The sequence below is a fragment of the Melanotaenia boesemani genome, chromosome 22 (assembly GCF_017639745.1).
Source record: "Melanotaenia boesemani isolate fMelBoe1 chromosome 22, fMelBoe1.pri, whole genome shotgun sequence".
NCBI lineage: Eukaryota > Metazoa > Chordata > Actinopteri > Atheriniformes > Melanotaeniidae > Melanotaenia > Melanotaenia boesemani.
In genome coordinates this window covers 21,614,475-21,631,688 of record NC_055703.1, presented here as the reverse complement: position 1 = coordinate 21,631,688, position 17,214 = coordinate 21,614,475, and the positions used below count along the sequence as shown (strand labels likewise).

Sequence of the window (17,214 nt, the reverse complement as noted above, 5' to 3'; positions counted from 1 at the left end):
CCATTAAGAATAACTAAATTATATTAGTGCTCATCATCCAGTTGTAACAGAGAGTTGTTGTGCTAATGAAGAAGCTTCATGCCCATAAAATATTAAATGATGATAGGCAGCGGATGAAGAGGAGACCTCCATTATCCCCGTGAGCCATCTGACTCAGTTTGCATGAGCCAGTTTATGGACCTGTGTGCGTGTGGATGAATTACCCATAAGTCATTCTTTGACCTGATTATCTGATATCTCTAAATTGATGATGTATATAAATCAGTAGCTGGACAATAATTCACTGTCAGTGAATGCAACATTCATTGGAATAATAAAGTCACAGCCACCATTTTTAAGACTTCCACCGTTTGTTTCACTCTTCCTTGGGATGAGCAGACCTGAGGCAAACTAAATTTAGAATGATTAAAAATATATAATAATTAAAGATTATGAGCAGGAAAATATGCTCACATTTCATCATCTTTTGCATTTTTCAACAGTAGGTAATACAAGGAAATTGAGAAATGCATTCAGTTTTGAAACCACAATTTAATTTTAGCTAAATATTTGTCAGGAAAATTACAGAATATTTGCCAAAGTTAGTCATAGAGACAAAGAGAAGAGGCTGGACAACCTTGTAAATTAATGTACATGTACCCTGCAAATCTGAATAGCCCACTGAATGACACATTTCCTGGTCTGGGGACCTTAAGTAAGATGCCTTTTTATTTATTTATTTTCAGTTGGAAATATCCCAAAATCACAGTGTGTATGATTTTGCTTTTTAATGTAGTTTTTGCCACTGCTGTTCATCAGCTATGAAGGGTATCTAGGACCCCTCTTTTCTGTTTTAACCTTGCTAAAGACCCAATATGTTTAAAATACATTTAAATCAGGATTCTTGAAAAAATATTGGTTGTATTAGCTCTCTTCTCCTTGCCTTTTCAAGTGTTCCTGATCAGTCTTCCTCTCATGAGTTTGATGACATTATTTAATCCAGAATCTACCGATTTTAACTTAGGAAAACAAATATTGGAGCTGGGTAAACATGCATGTTTTGGTAGGATTCTGTAGTTATAAGCTGATATGTGCTGTGGTGTAACATTACACAGAATACCCTTGTATTGATGCTAATAGGATCCTCATAGATGAAGTGTAATTCAATGGTTTTGCTTGCTCATGCACACATTTTATGCATAAAAGCAAAACCAAAAAAATGTTTCTCATTTATTGATAAGGGGGAATAAAACATGATTGATAATCAGGAAGCTGTTACAGTATATTTATTGGATTTTTTTTTTTCTTTTTGTTTTCAAGCCAGACGTGCACTCAGCCTGACTGGCCCACCATGTCATACACTACATATTGACACACAAACCCTCCATCAACCCCATTCAACACCCTCTCCTGGCAGGTTACTATGGAAACAAGCTCAGTACCCACCTCCTCCACAGTTACTCCTCACTTCCTGATTGTCTTTGGATCCCTACATTTGTCCATCCCCCCTTTCCAGCAGCATTCCCTCTCCTTCCCCAACCCCCACAGCCCTCACACACACATTTGTACAATATTTTACAATCTTAACACAGATGTGGGTGATTCTGATATAGCCTAATGCTTAGTAAATTAACAGATTTTCTTGCTGCTTAAATATAAAGCTCATTTAGCCATAAATCTTTAATTATGCAGCAGAGTCACATTCCTGCTTGCATTACTGCCTGCCCTTAAATTTAGATAATCATGTAAAGATATGTTGGAACAATATGACACAAGAAGGTTAATCAAAAAGTAAAATAAACATTTAAATGAGCCATTTACCCCCACTGTAAATAAGATTTTGTCTGCTGTTTTCCTTGATTTTTATTAGTTCTTCCTATCTTGTCACCCTCAAATGTCTCCTAATATGCACATTATCTTCTACTATTACAGTGTTTAACATACAACAAAGATTTTTCACAGGTTTCCATAAATTAAAGGTCTATTTGCATATGTTTTTACACAAATATAAAAATTTGGATGACACCTCAGAGCGTTTCAAGACTTTTTTTTCTCTTAACAAACTGGGTCAATTATGTACCCACATATGATTTAACATGTAAAATCCAGACAGAGTGACACAAACACACTAGAAACAACATGGAAAGAACACTTTTTAAACCATTTCAAATAATTTCTTTTCTAAGGGTTGCTGACATATAAATGCTTCATGGAGATAAGTATCTGCAACCTCACACAGACTGAGCCTCTGCTGTGTTGTCAGAATAATGCAAGATAGTTTTTCCCCAAAGATTTTTGCCACAGTCTCAAATATTGTTGTGAAAGTTGCATCGTTAGTTCATGTCTGTAACAGATCAGCTGCACTTTGGTAATACATGCTGCTCTTTCACACTGATTAAATTCTGTCTATACTCAGTGAGAGGGGGGTTGAGCTGCAACTGGATCTGTTGCATTAATAATACAGTGATGATTAGTCAGCATCGCCACCCCGACCGTTTGCCCCCTTTAACCTCCAGGAAGTGAAGAACCCTGTGACACTAAACTGTACACACCTCACCGCTGTCTAAACAAACCTGTGTACTACAATAAAAATGGATCATGTTTTCATCCCATTTCACAGTGATGCTTTCAGTTATTGTTTAATTTTGCAGACGCTATACAGAAAATGATCAAATTAATAAATGAACCAGTCTTTGTGGTCTTTGTCTTGTAAAAGGCTTCTGTTTTGTTTTGAGCTTATTGGTTTGGACACAACCAGGATCAGACTGTGTCGGCTTTTAGTTGCCTAATGAGGAACATTGACCAAAGAGGCTGCCCAGAAGGTTATTTCTATGATAATGAAATTTGAATCGAACTCTGCAGAAAGTGAGCTGAGAAGTTCTTTGGTAGGAAGGTATTTACATCACTGATGCTTAGTTTATAATTTAATTAATGATCTACATTTTAAGGTGGCACTAAATATTCTTTTGCTGATTTTATTTTTTTTAACAATGAGGAGGACATGAAAATCCATTGTCTTCAATCTACGGCATTATGTGACTCCCTTTTAGATCTGGATTAATGCTTTTAAACTTCTCTTTTTCAGTCATGTTGGGATATTATCACATTTTAAATGAGGTCAACCAATAAACCAGATATTTTTTTAATAAATATCTTTGGGGAAAAGGGCAGCAAACAGTTTATAACAGCAGTCCAAGGTTCTTGATTTCATGTCTCTACTTTTTTATGCTGAGATAGGGCACCACAGATTTGAGGAATTTAGGAATGTTAAGTCAAATATAACTGAGAGCTTAAGGTGTTAATACAGAAAATTCACATGATATGTCATGGTATTAATCTATCATAAAAGTACTGTGAGATCTCAAGTAGAGATTATTTTCATTGTCAAGATATTAGATAATATATTTAATAATTGTCTTTATTTCTGAGGCTGTTAAATTTAATGACACGGAAATAATATCTTTGTTCATCTCTGACCAACAGTCAAAAAACTTTACTCAGACTGCAAACCTCTTTTACGTAACGTACAAATATTCACATTTAACAATTAATTAATGCATTCAAGACTCTTAAACTTAAGTTTTTCCCAAACTTAATTAATCTATTCTTGTCATGTTTCTACTTCACGCAGCATGAATAAAAAATCCTAATCTTTGAAGTGTGACATGCCTCACATTCTCCATTTTAATGAGATTATTTAAAGACATTTCTGACACTGTGGAACGACAGAGGAATGACAGGAGACAACAGGTCATCATTCAGGTTTCAAAGTACCTCATCTGACCAACAACAGCAAACATTATTGTATACTTTTTTCTTACAGTGCTCATTTCAAACGTCAACATAGAGGTGAACTCACTGACTCCAAAGTCCTGCTTTTACACATAAAACAGACCAACCCTGTCACAGAAAACCCTGACTGCATGAAATATTTACACAGATATCTTACAGAGCAATTTGTGAGCTTTAAGATCTGCACTGGTCACAACTATAAACACAAACTGACTTGTTCATACTCACACACACACACAAAGTCTTTTAAAAGGATAATCCAAAGCTCTCGCTCTCAATCATGCAGGAGAGAAAAATGAGGAGGTCAAATAGGTCTTTCAATTCAAGGAAGAGGAGGAAATGATGCTCTATAGAGTTTCTGAGGTTGGTCAGGTCCTTTAGTTTCCTGTCAGAAGATCGTTTCCATGTAATCGATGACTTCTCAGAGTCAGCAGAGGTGGTTGGTGTGTGTTTGTGTCCCAGATTTAGGCTTTATATAAAAGTCTTTGAGAGGATCATTGACCAAAAAGAAAGAGGACGTGAAGGAATACAATAAACAATAATAGAAAAAAGCTATCTCCACTAAAGCTTTACTGTGCTGCTGTGGGGGTGGCAGTGACACACGCCACCAAGGAATTATTTGAAGAGGAGGAAGTGATGGTTTTTGGGGTCTGACACCTGCAGAGAGATAAAAAAAAAAAAGGAGAAAGAAGATGGATGAGGTTAGTAAGATTAAAACGTAAAATCTGTTTCTATACACAATATTGAGCCAGATTAATAAGATTATCAGCATGACTGGGATTACAGGAACATGAGAGAATGAGGACTAAACCATCAGATTAGGATGGCTGAGAGAGGGTGTGGTTAATCCTGAATAATCCCATTTAGAAATGAATTGACTCTAAACTGCTGACAGGCTGCTGGCCAGTCGCAGGCTGAGCAGAAACATCAGGTTTCCTAATTTAAGAATTAAAGTGTGACTCATTTACAGTTACATTAGTTAAACATATACATAATAAACAGATGTCTTCATGATATAATCGGAAAATTATTTGCATATTTATTTAAAAAAAACTTACATTGGTTGATATTATTAAATATTCCACATTGAAAAAATACTGGATATTTATGCAAATACGAAACTCTTATGAAGTTCTACCTATTGAATAAAACAGCAAATAATCTCTTATATTTTTTTCAATTGTTGCAAAGTTTATGAAGAAATGCTACAATGAGGAAAAATAGCTAATTATTTTCATTTCAGCTTAATTTTAAGCAAATAAATATTTTTACTAACACAGGTTTGTAATACTGGATGTACATTGTTCAAATAGCAAAACTGGACAATCAGGTAGATAAAAGAAACAAACAAAAGAAATCCTAAGAGAGCACAGTTGCTTTGTGTTTTCAGTATTAAAACACAGAACCGGTCTCGCGTGAATCAGCTGATCTTCAGTCTCAACCATTTTCTTGCTAAAAGTGTTGCCTATTTAGGAGAAATGAAGACGACATATGAAAGGAGATTGTGTGGGTCATGCTATGTTAGCAGTTAGCTTTCAGTGATGAATGCCTTTATTCTTGTCATGCAGTCATTCGCTGCAATGAGCAGCCAATTGGAACAATTTCTACTGTTCAGATGCTAAAAATAAAAGTTTAATGGCTTTCAGCAATGCCTGTATTGCACTGCACACCAAACAGAGAAGTAGTAGTTGTAGTAGATGTTCACCGACCCTCCCGACATCTGACCTGGTGTATAATGGCCTTAAGGACTTGTCTGCTCATACATGGATATTTTCATACAGTAACCTTTAATTTAGGCCCTTCGTCCACATGCTTCCTTCAGTAAAAACCGACAAATGTGTCAAGTGCATTTAGGATAAATGCAGCATTGTCACTTGGCTTTTCATTTCACAGACCTTCTACATATATGCAAATCGGTTTTAATGTGTATTTTTGTTCAGCGACATGTCCCCAAGCTATGCAATGCAATTTCTCAAGCATTTTGCCATCATTTATTTTACTAACATTTGTCAAACACTGAATAGGATCCTCTGCTCAGTATTCAGCAGGACTCAGGCTTCAAGCGACATAAGCTGCCGCACAAAGAGAATGGGAGTGATGCTTAGGAATACAGATGACTTTACATTTTCAAGAGCAACTTCAATAGAAGCTAGTTTAAATCATTTTATAATCTAAGATTAAAAGACAACTTTACAAAACACAGTCTCTACTTGGGAAGCTGTAAATATATGAAACAGAAAGTGTGCAGAGAGTGTGATGAACCAATGAAATGGCTCAAGCAATGGAAGACAACATGCAGACTGACCAGGACCGAGACTTGCGGACGCCTTTCTCCTTGGTGGGAGAGTTTTCCAGGGAAGGGCTTTGGTTCGGTTCTGCCTCAGTCGAGCGATCCAATGAGGAGGTGTTTGGAAGAGTCATGTCCAGCTCCAGAAACATGATGTTCTCAGCCTGCAAATGGAAGCTTGTGAGTCTGAATCCCACATTCACTTCCTTACAACTACTTTCATGAGGTTATGAAATTGAGCATTTTAAAGTTTGCAATTTTTTGTAGCTGTATACATTTTTAACCACAAATAAATATAATTTTTTAACAATAACAAAAAAAGTCAAAACAATCATTCATCCAAATTTTAAACCATAAGCAAACCTAATCTTATGGTTGAAATATTAGATGGACAAATACATATTTTGCAAAAAGAAGATGAAATGTTCCACTTTTAGTTGTTGCATTTATAAATCAATAGAGATTTTTGTTGGTGTATTCTTTAAAGAGTTTTGATTTTGTGTATTTTTTTATTTTGTATTGAGACCTTAAACATTCCTGGTCTTCATTTAAGGAGTGCAGGACAAGACACACACTCTTGTAAGTATTGTTGTCATATCATTTTATACTGATTTCATATATAATTAATCAGCTGTTTATTTTCTTTACTTGTCATTGATTATTTTATGCATTAAATAGCAGAAAAATCAAAACATAAAACAAGACTTGTGGATCCAAAGACTCATTTAAGGTCAGTAACTGGTTCTTTAGGAATTAAAAACATGTTTATAATCATAAAGATAAAAGTAAACTAATGATGATATTTAAATACAGTGGCAATTTGCTTTACACTCACCTCCAATGTTTTTTATTTATTACCAGAAGAGTTGCTGATTTATTTTCTGCACATAATATGATCTCACACAGCCTTTCTATCCAACTTTCTGGAGGCTAATTCTAACCTTAAACAAGCCTTACAAGAAATTCTAGGGATTTATTTTTTTTAGGGAATAAAATACCCACAACATGTCTGAATGAACAGATTTATGTCCCCACAACATGACAAATACATGTACAAACATTTACTCTTACCCTGTATCTGGAATGAGGACCCATCGCTATGGCAACCCTGGCATACTGGCTGATAGGTCGTTTGTATCCAACTGCAGATGCCGGCCTTTCCTTCATCTGTGAGGATTTACTGTACAGACACATGAGACCCCCCCAAAAATCAATTAGAACTCAATACTGAAAACACATCTGAATGCACTGAAACTGCGGCTTAGAAAGAAATATCGGCTCAATTTCTCTCCATTCCTGAAGAGGACAGACAAAGTACGAAAGAATGGAGGTCATAATCTGACCAAAATGGGAATATTTTTATATCTAAAACCATTCCTGACCTCTCAGCAGGAACAAGAGGCTGGAACTTCCACTGATCCTCTTCTGGGTCAAATGTCAGCCTGTTCATGATCTTGTTCTTCTCCTCCGGAGGGATGAAATTCTCTATGATCAGATACCTGAGCAAAACATACACATCACAACAGAAGTTTAGTGTCACATCATATAAGAAATCTCTACATGGCATGGTCTCTGAGCATATGTCTGTAAGAGCAGAATTATGCTTTTTTTATCAACATTAAATCTGTTTATTTGGAATATGTGAGCAGCTAATGACCTTCATTCATATCCGATTTCTCTTAGAAATACACTCTGGAGACCACACTAGTGTTTATTGCTGTTATGTTGCTATTTTCTTTGTTTTGGGAAATCTTTATCCTGCAGCATCTGATATTTATAAGTACTGAGGGTTACTTTGGCAACTGCAACCATCTGCAGTTATTTCAATAAAAGAATCAAGGAACTGAAGCAAGGAGAACTAATTATTTTGTGTCTTAAACTTTGTGCTGGACTGGAGCCTTTACTGACATGCTTGTTTTGCTATGAGGTATCTGAAGCCAGTAAGACATTGAGACTTTTTTTTACTGAGACATATTCTAAGAAATTCTATTTTTACTAAATATACACTCTTAATATGATGTATTTCATTGTCATTGTAAAATAAGCACAATAAAATGGTTAAGACTGTGTGCAACATGCAGTTTTCTGCTTTCAAAAGGGTCAGGCTACAAATCTGAAGAAACCAAACCCCTTTTAAAAAGTTTGTTTAAGGAATAACTGATGCATTTTCATTGCACATTGATGTCCTGTCTGTAAGGTAGAAATGGAGCCAGCAATGAAGATGTGGCATTCAAGCTATTATTAATATTGTGCAACTGCAGTTACATTGCTTGTAGCCTAAATCTAAGAGATGAGAAGTAAATCTTTCTGTATTCAGCTTTCAGTTTTGATTGCTTCTGTTATTTCAGCATCATCTTTTAGTGTTTGAAAGAATTCAATTCTAGCAAATCATGTTTGTATGTAATGCTCTTCAGGATGCTTGTGCAACTCACTTGAACTTGAGCTCTCTGGTGAGCTCGTTCTGAGTTTGCTCCAGCTCCTGCCGGCTCCTCACGTGCTCGCCGTTCACGTCCTTAATCTCCGCTTTGATGCACTGGAGCTTGGCGTACAACTAGAAGGAGAGTTTCAAAGACAAACATAGAGATTGAGGAGGGCTTGGGTTTCCAGTGCAGTGCAGTCGCTGTTGATCTGGTCTCCATCTTGCTGCAGCTTGGTTGCCCTTAGCAACAGCACTGGAGGCACTGGTGTCTGGAAGACAGGCCAGCCAATGGGAGCACACCAATCCCCACTACACCACCCACAACATCTCTCTGGTTCATTCCTCCGCTTTCCTCCATCACTCCTAAGCATTCACACTGTTCAGTCTTTGATTCCAGCCTGGACTTTAAATAGGGAGGCTTATCCTGCCAGGCTTTGGCCTGAATCATGACACTGCAGTTCCAATAAAGCATCCTGCTCCAACAAAGTGAGACACACTTCAAAGAAAAATGTGATCAAGGAAAAGCAGATAAAGATACAATTTACTGTTTTAGCATATTGAAATCTTCATAAACTATTGCTTAAATGTATTTTAGTAAAAAAACAAAAAAAAAAAAACAACTTGTGAGGCCAACTTACCTACTATAAAAATGCTTCTTACAGCTATATAATGAACATGAACTTAAACTGTAAGCTTAGGTGAATTAACATGTAAAGTGGTTTTTTGTTTGTTTGTTTGTTTTTTAGTTAATAATTTTCAATATGTAGAGTCCTTTAAAAACCACATTCACTTTTGGTTCTTTTCCAGAAACTACTTCTGGGATCCTTCAACCCTGAGACATCACCAAATAACATTTCTACCTTTTTGATGCTGTGACTCTACAGCAGGTGTTTTCATTTCATTTTATTTTATTATTTTGCTTCACATTTTGTTTGTAGGCTCAGCTATTGAAAAACATCCCACTTCATTACATTAAAGAACTCCTAGGTTGCTTTTGGATCATTGTCATGTGTAGTAGACAACTCTTTCCTCTTCAGAATTCAGGATGACAACATGTCAACCACCTTGAGTGTGTTTTTCCCTCCATAGTATATTGTGAAAGTATTTTTCTCAACCATGGAAAAGATGCTGTGATCATTTTTATACTGCAGATCTAACCTCTCTTTCCGAATGTGTAAAATGTTGGTTTGGTCACTCCTGATGTTCCTGCTAATTGTGAATGATTTGTTTTGTTATAGACTTGTTTTTTCTTCTTTACTTATTACAAAATAATGCAGCCCATACCCTATGGTTGTTCACTTAAAAGAGCTGGGAAACTGTTTGCACTTACTGTAACTTGAATATCATTTGTTAAAAACATTATCAGGTACACCTTGCTAATCTCTGGTTAGACCTCCTTTTGCCTTCAGAGCATCCTTAATTCTTTGTTGCATGGATTGCTATTGCAGATTTGTTAGCTGCACATCCACAATGAGCATTTTCTCAGGAAATCCTCAGGAAACCAGTTGGAGATGATCTAAGCTTTGTGACATGGTGCATTATCCTGCTGGAAGTAGCCATCAGAATATGCTACACTGTGGTCATAAAAGCATGGACATGGTCAGCAACAATACTCAGGTAGGCTGTGGTGGTTAAACCAGGCCACGTTGGTACTAAGGGGCCCAACATGGGCCAAGAAACTATAATAAATACCATTACACCACCTGCAGCAACCTGAACAGATGATGCAAGACAGGATGGGTCCATGATTTTATATCCCATCCATCCTTTCATCTTCTGCCTCTCATCTGAGACGAAGTTGTGGGGGCAGCAGCATAAGCAGAGAAGTCATGACTCCCCTTTCCTGCCTCCTTCTGGATGGACATGGCATAAACACCTTACCAGGTATCCAGGAGGAATCCTAACCACCCGCCCGAGCCACCTCATTGGGTTCCTCTCAATGCAAAGGAATAGCAGCTCAACTCTGACCTCTTTTCGAACGGCCAAGTTCCTTACCCTATCTCCATGGGAGTTGCCTTTCTATCACCTCCAACCAGTCTTCCCATTCTCCTCGAACCTCTGACATCAAGCATTTTTGTCCAGACAGCTGCCGCTCACTGAATTTCTTTCTCTTTTTGAACTATTCTCTGTAAACTCTATATGGTTGTGTAAGAAAACCCCTGGGGATCAACAGTTTCTGAAATATTCAGACCAACAACAACCATGCCACATTCAAAGCCACTTAAATCCCCTTTTTCCAGATTCAGATGCTTAGTTTGAACTTCACCAAGTGGTTTTACCATGTCTATACGACTAAATGAATTGAAGTGCAGTCATGTGATTGGCTGTCAAATTAGCAAGCAATTGAACAGGTGTACCTCTTTAAGTAGCTAGTGCGTATGTCAATTAGTAGCTGTATTTGTTTTCTTTCTCACAAACTAGAACTATGATGAGAAGGCGTAGAGCCATTGCTAAACAAGAGACTAATTGCATGCAATTACTTATTACATGGAAGAACAAACTGTGACCAGCAATTTCTTTTTATAAGTGAACAATTTTATTGCCCATCTAAAAAGCTGGCCACATATTTGCAGTAACTGCGCTGCAAAAGCTTCCATCTGAGTTTTGAATATGCAACATGAAAAAATGTTTATTCTCCCTCTTTTTCTCAAAGTGACAGTATCATGTGGTGTGAGAGGTCAGCACAGGATCATCAGTCACAATGTCATCTGCACTCATAGAAATGGGCTGTTCAGTGTTAGTTCTGCTTGTGATATCTGTGAGATGGAGTGGGAAGGAAAAAATAACAGAGAAGGATTTCACTTGCACTGTAGCATGGAAAAAATTTAAATGCAGAACAAGAGCACAAAAAAGAAAACCACAAAAAGAGGGAATTTCCTTCTACTGCTGTATTGTTCTTAATTCATTTATAAATGCAAAGATTTCACCTTCTTAAGCTTCTTGGTCTTAGCCTCGACCTCCTGTTGCAGAGAAGAGAAAGTCTCTCTCAGCTCCACTGTCTCTTCATCCTGGATCAACATCTGCTGCTGCATCTTCCTCTCTTTACTCGTCTGAAAAGCATAAACATTACACTTTTGTCCAACTTATGGACACATCATGAGACAATGGAGAAATAATGTAAAAGAAAAATGTAATTGTTTAACAGCAGAAGCTGCTTTACCTGCTCAGCAATCTCCTGTCTTTTCATTTCCAGCATCTTCTGCTGCTCATTGGTGTGATCAATGATGTTTTTTCCACCAACCAGCAGCTTGCTCTCCATCGCCTGAGAAAAAAACACATTTTCTAAATTTATATTCATGAAGTAGACACACTGTATTGTGCACCTTCAAGAGACCATTATAAGGCAGACATCATGGAGAAAGTTTATCATTGCATTGATCATTAGCTCTAGTGTTATTCAATGTGGCTCTTGATAACAGCTTACACAGAGCTGGATATCATGCTGTGACTCAGTTTTACCAACTGTCCACTACATATTGATGCCTGTTGGATCAGAGTAGATTTGATTATCCCAAAGCTTTCAAAAATTTCTCTTGTGTCATTGCACCAAAAAAAGAACAGGATGTTATGTAGGTTTCACCCAAACAAGAAACAATTAGTCCCAGGTTTTATTTTCCTCAATACACTGGAGCTGGTTTCAGGCTGAAGTGACAAATCTGACAGAAATAAAAATCAGAAATGAGTCTAAAAGCGTCTTTGATGGGCTTCAAGTTCAAACTCAGTTCATGAGCATGTTGAACAGTTCAGTCTTTGTGCAGTCAGCACGGACGCTGTGCTGACGAGCCAGACGGATGCTGCGAGCTGGCATCTTAACATCACCATGATGACACCGCATGACAACAAGCTGAGCCCTGATGAAACTTTGAAGGGCTTCAGGCTTTGGAAATAGGCTGAAACCAAACAATACAATGAGCTTTGATTTACAGTTGTTGAGGGGAAACATATCGAATATCGATAACATCTTAAAATTGCTTTTATTCAGAGAGATGATTGAGTTACTTTCTAGTTTGAATGTTTATATTTTAAAAGGAAGATTTGAGAAACTAATTTTGTAACATAAGTTAAAGCAGAAGACTCGTTTCAAGCTTCTAGCTGCAGCGTCTCTTACCAGGAAAATTAAAAACCCTGACTCCCAATGATGCAATGTTCAAGTGTTGAAAATAAATCAAACACACCTTCACACACATGCATGTTACTGTTACCTAGGTTGACGTCCTAAGGGCACAAATCTTAGTCTGTGACAGGCTCGACAGTTATAGGATACACTGATGAAAAAAAAGGATAAGAGTGAGAAAGAAGGGGCCCAAAGGCAGCAAACAAGGGCTGCTGGTATTTAGTAATGGCTGTGTTCCAGGAATTACTACAAAAAGACAGTGTATGTCTTTTGTGTGCAGCATATACATTCTCTAGCATTACCGCTTAAGAGAAAACACAAAAACACACATTTAAACTGCTGCAGAGTACAGTGGAGTCCTTCAGAGGGGATGCATCTGCAGCACAGAAAGCCCATTGTTTCAAGCTGTCTTTGTCTCCAGTGTGTAAATGTGGGTGTGTGCATCTGTGACTCCCTGTTTTGCTGCTCTTTGTGTTCTGTCATACTCTTTTAGCTTCATTAAAGGCTGATTTATGTCAGGGACTTTCCTCGTGTGCATCCAATATCTCTTCTCCCTCATAGCTTGATTATATAAATATATGCAAGCTTTAAAGGGACAGTGTGTAACATTTTTGTTGTTTACTGGCCAAAATCGATGTCAGCATGTATATATGTGTTATCATTGGTGTATTATGACCTCCACTAATGATCTGAAACATTCTTGTGAAAGAAGAATTTAACATTTGTTTATACATATGACGGATAAGCTAGTAGGGAAGCGCCATGACGGTTTGCCACTAAAAAAGCCGGTGGGACGGCTTTATAAGCTGGCTTTTACTGTGACAAAAAGCTGGTGTTGTGTCAAGGTCAGGTTCCCTGTCGAGATCTGTTCCCACAGTGAGAACCATTCTTCCTTCTAAACACAGAGGAACCGTATCTTACAGCTTGATAGGATGCAGTTTGCAATATTTATGAAATCACAAACCTCTTCCCCTAAATGAACACTATTAACTATCGAATGACATGCTTTCATCTGTGTTGTCGAGGATTTTTGACATGCATTGGCTACCGTTGTTACGCTAGAATGCGATGCACGATTCCCACATTAGGTGGAAGTAATTCTTACATAATGTCTCCTTGTTAACGGGTGGCGATTTAAATAAAAAATCTGATGATTTACATTTAAATCTGGGATTCATAAGATCTATGTTCATGTTTTTACTTAATTTAATTTATTGTACATTTTGCTGTTGTCCTAAAAAAAAGTATTGTAGTACTGAGTTCATGACAGGAAACAGACTTATGTCTACAACCTTGCCTCACACAGCAAAATTGCTGTTTATGTTTGCTTGTTTTGTTAACATGAGAATCTTCGCTATGATTATCTTCTCTCCTTGCAATTCATGGATCCTGCAGAATGACCTGCTTTTTGCTTATTTGGTGCAAACAGTTTGGTTTTCTGCAAACTTCCATGACAATACAATACAATTATTATTAGGGCTAATATTGCCATATTACTATATACTCATTTAAAGGTTCATTGTTAACTTGGATTAAGTCCTGAATAAGTCAGTTTGCTTTAAATGGCTACCTGATTGGTCAAAAAGTAGCTGTATATTCTACCAGGATAGCAACTGTCCAGTCCAATATATTAAGTTGTGTAAGAAAACAATCAAAAAGCACAACATAATTGGGTATAGTTCACATACTTCATTAAATCAATAAATCAGTGTTAAACCCTGAATGAAATATGATGTTTAGCTTAGCGTTGCTTAGCTGAGCTCAGCTCAGCTTAGTTTAGCATAATGACACAGCTAGCAGATTATCTCCAGAATCAACAATTGTAAACACACCAGCATCCCAAAATAAATAAACATTTTGCATCTCATGTGTCACATATGTACATAAAACTCTCAGCCTTACTTTTCTCATAAACGCTTATACAGAAACATTTCATTGCTTCTTTCCCAAATTTCCTCACTACGTTTTTTACAACTTGCATTAACACAAACAGTAAATTCTCAAATCTCATCTTCATGAGTCTTCTTCAAATTACCAAATCTTTCCAGCATGGCATTTAAATAATTCTTTATTGCACTAATTAATCCAATGCTGACTCAATTGGCCATTTGAGTCAAGTAGTAGTATTAACTTGACATAGAATTTACTGCTGACAAAATTACAGGCTTATGTGATTGATTCTCACTCTAATTTCTTTTAAATGAACGGAAAAAAAGCAGAACAGAGAAGAAAACTGACTCAAATAGTCCAAATGATCTTCTGACCTTCGACTCACTTGTCACTGGAGTCGTTATTCTGTTTCCAAGCATCCAGGGAGATCAAGACTTGATAAAGATGATAAAAGATAAAGATTTTAGATGATAAAAATAATATTTTTATCATCTAAGATGATATTTTACTAACTTGCAAGCATTTTAAACTAAAACTACTCTTTTATTAACCTAAAACAGTCTCTAAAATGTAATGACGCTCCCAAAGCACAAATAAACACACACAGAAATATGTGTAGTCAGGATGTCAATGTTCTCCAAAAGAAAATAAGAGAGACATTTGTCTTTCATGCCTTTATAAACCTTTCTTTAAACCTTTATGTACTTTTAAAGGCCTCCTTCAAAGGTTAAAGCTGAACCAGAAAGCCAAAAGCCTGAGGGCATTTAGCTGCAGCCAGGGTAATGAGCTAACAGGGAGCTCTGAAATTCATTGTTTAGATGTCTTGTGGTGCAGTACAATGGTTTGTTGATAATAGAACAAATCTCAAGTGCCAGGAAATGCAACAAATCTCTGTGTCCAACAGAGATGAGGCATCCAGCCAAACTGTAATGAATAGTTGTAAATTTACTGCAGATTTACAACAGTGTTTTCCTAATAATGGTAAATTACAGTTAAATATTCATTTATCATACAGAATTAACAATAATGCAGTCAGCTAAACAGTGTTTCCTATTAGGAAGTTTCCCCTGAATTACACAAGTTTGTGTCTGCCTATCTAAGTAACAGATTTAGATGTGATTTATATGCCAAGCAGCTTGTTTTAGGGGGTCAGACAATATGTAGGTACACAGATCTGCTTTGACAATAAAGCATATTGCTCAGTTCTCCATTACAACACAAAAAAGCACACTGAAAGTGCACTGGGAAAAAAACAGCATGTCTGTTTACTTGTTTAAAACCTGCCACAAAATAAGGGGATGTAATTTATTTTAGAGTCAAGAGATGTGATGCCAAGCTGTTATTATGCATTTATTAATATCTAAGCCAAACCATGTATGTTTTGATGGCTTAACCTGACAATTTGCAACTCACAAGTGAAAAGTTATTGGACAATATTGAGTCGGATGGGGCTCAGACTGGTTTCTCATAGACTACGTTAACACCGCAGGCAAAAGTTGCCCAAATCTGTTCTCTTATTTGCCCATAAATTACTCATATCTGTTTTATTCTCAACAGAACCCAGATCTCTTTCATAAATTGGATACATTTGTGGTATTTTTCAAAGAGACCTCAGTCTGAACGGTCATGTCACATTTCATCTGACTTTACGTCGCTGAAGTGAGACAGATGTCACAATCCTGCGCCAGAGGAGGTGAGAAACTCAGCGTGCTGGGTGTGAAGTTATGTCCTCTTCTTCAGCAGTTACCGGCTGCGAGCCAACACAGAGAAAAACAACCACTAACGCTCACACTAGGGAGAATTTAGAAACACCAACTAACTCAACATGCTTGATTTTGGACTATGGAAGGAAGATGGATTGCTCAGACAGAACCCACACATGCACGGGGAGAACATAAAAACTCCACACAGGAAGGCATTAGCTGAAGTTCAAACCAGGAACCTTCTTGCTGTGAGGCACAATGCTAATCACTACATCACTCGACAGCCCTAACATAAAATATTAACATATTAAATACCAAAGACGTTGTCTCTTTTCTAGCTTTATCAATACTAATCTCTTTTTTTTGAGAGAGACTGACTACATGTTTTCCATTAAAATGTTGTCATAAAAATAATAATTGTTATTCAAGTGGCTGTTCTTAGTAAAGTCCTTACTTCTTTTGCAAATTAAATGTATTAATTTCCTTTCATAATTTATGACAATTTAAATCTTTATGAAAAAGTTGTGCTTTTTACAGCCAATGATGATGAGAAAGGCATGTAACATGTTTTAAGGAGAGTAGCAACTTTAAAAGAATGTAGATTGAATCATTTTGCCCGAAAGCCTTGGAGATGTTTAATCCACTCAGAACGAAGGCTCTCTTTAAAACAGCCTTCTCTGTAACCTGAGAGTTTTCTGGAAGTACTGACTTCTAAACAATGAAATCCGTGTCTATTAAAATGTTTATGCTATGAGTGCATTGCAGGGTAAGACAACATGCACGGTATCTGCTCCTTTTCATATTCAGCATAGCAAGTTGCAACCACTTCCAGCAAAACCTGTGCTTTGTTTGCACAAAACTGCAAAGAAAGAAAACAGCTTCCAAACTCAGTGAATTTGTCCTTGAGGGTGAATGTCAGCGTATTTTAAATTTATGATTTAAACCAGTTCTTTGTGGAGATGCAGTGTATTTTTAATGATCAAATAAGCTCTTTCAGATAATTAATCAAACTACAGTAAACCAGCTGTAG

At 36.8% G+C, this 17,214-nt stretch overlaps 1 protein-coding gene across 1 annotated transcript in view; it reads right to left on the bottom strand.

The window, feature by feature from the left end:
- Positions 1-1,250: 1,250 nt before the first annotated feature.
- LOC121633734 (kinesin-like protein KIF3C) overlaps positions 1,251-17,214 on the bottom strand; it is a 30,437-nt gene continuing 14,473 nt past the window's right edge. Inside the window, exons 2-8 of the mRNA XM_041975937.1 lie at positions 11,638-11,739; positions 11,405-11,527; positions 8,491-8,609; positions 7,441-7,557; positions 7,130-7,238; positions 6,077-6,222; positions 1,251-4,428 (exon numbers count right to left, since the gene is read on the bottom strand). Coding sequence (XP_041831871.1) covers positions 4,341-4,428; positions 6,077-6,222; positions 7,130-7,238; positions 7,441-7,557; positions 8,491-8,609; positions 11,405-11,527; positions 11,638-11,739 — 804 coding nt within the window. The 3' untranslated portion in view covers positions 1,251-4,340. The remainder of the gene's footprint in view (positions 4,429-6,076; positions 6,223-7,129; positions 7,239-7,440; positions 7,558-8,490; positions 8,610-11,404; positions 11,528-11,637; positions 11,740-17,214) is intronic.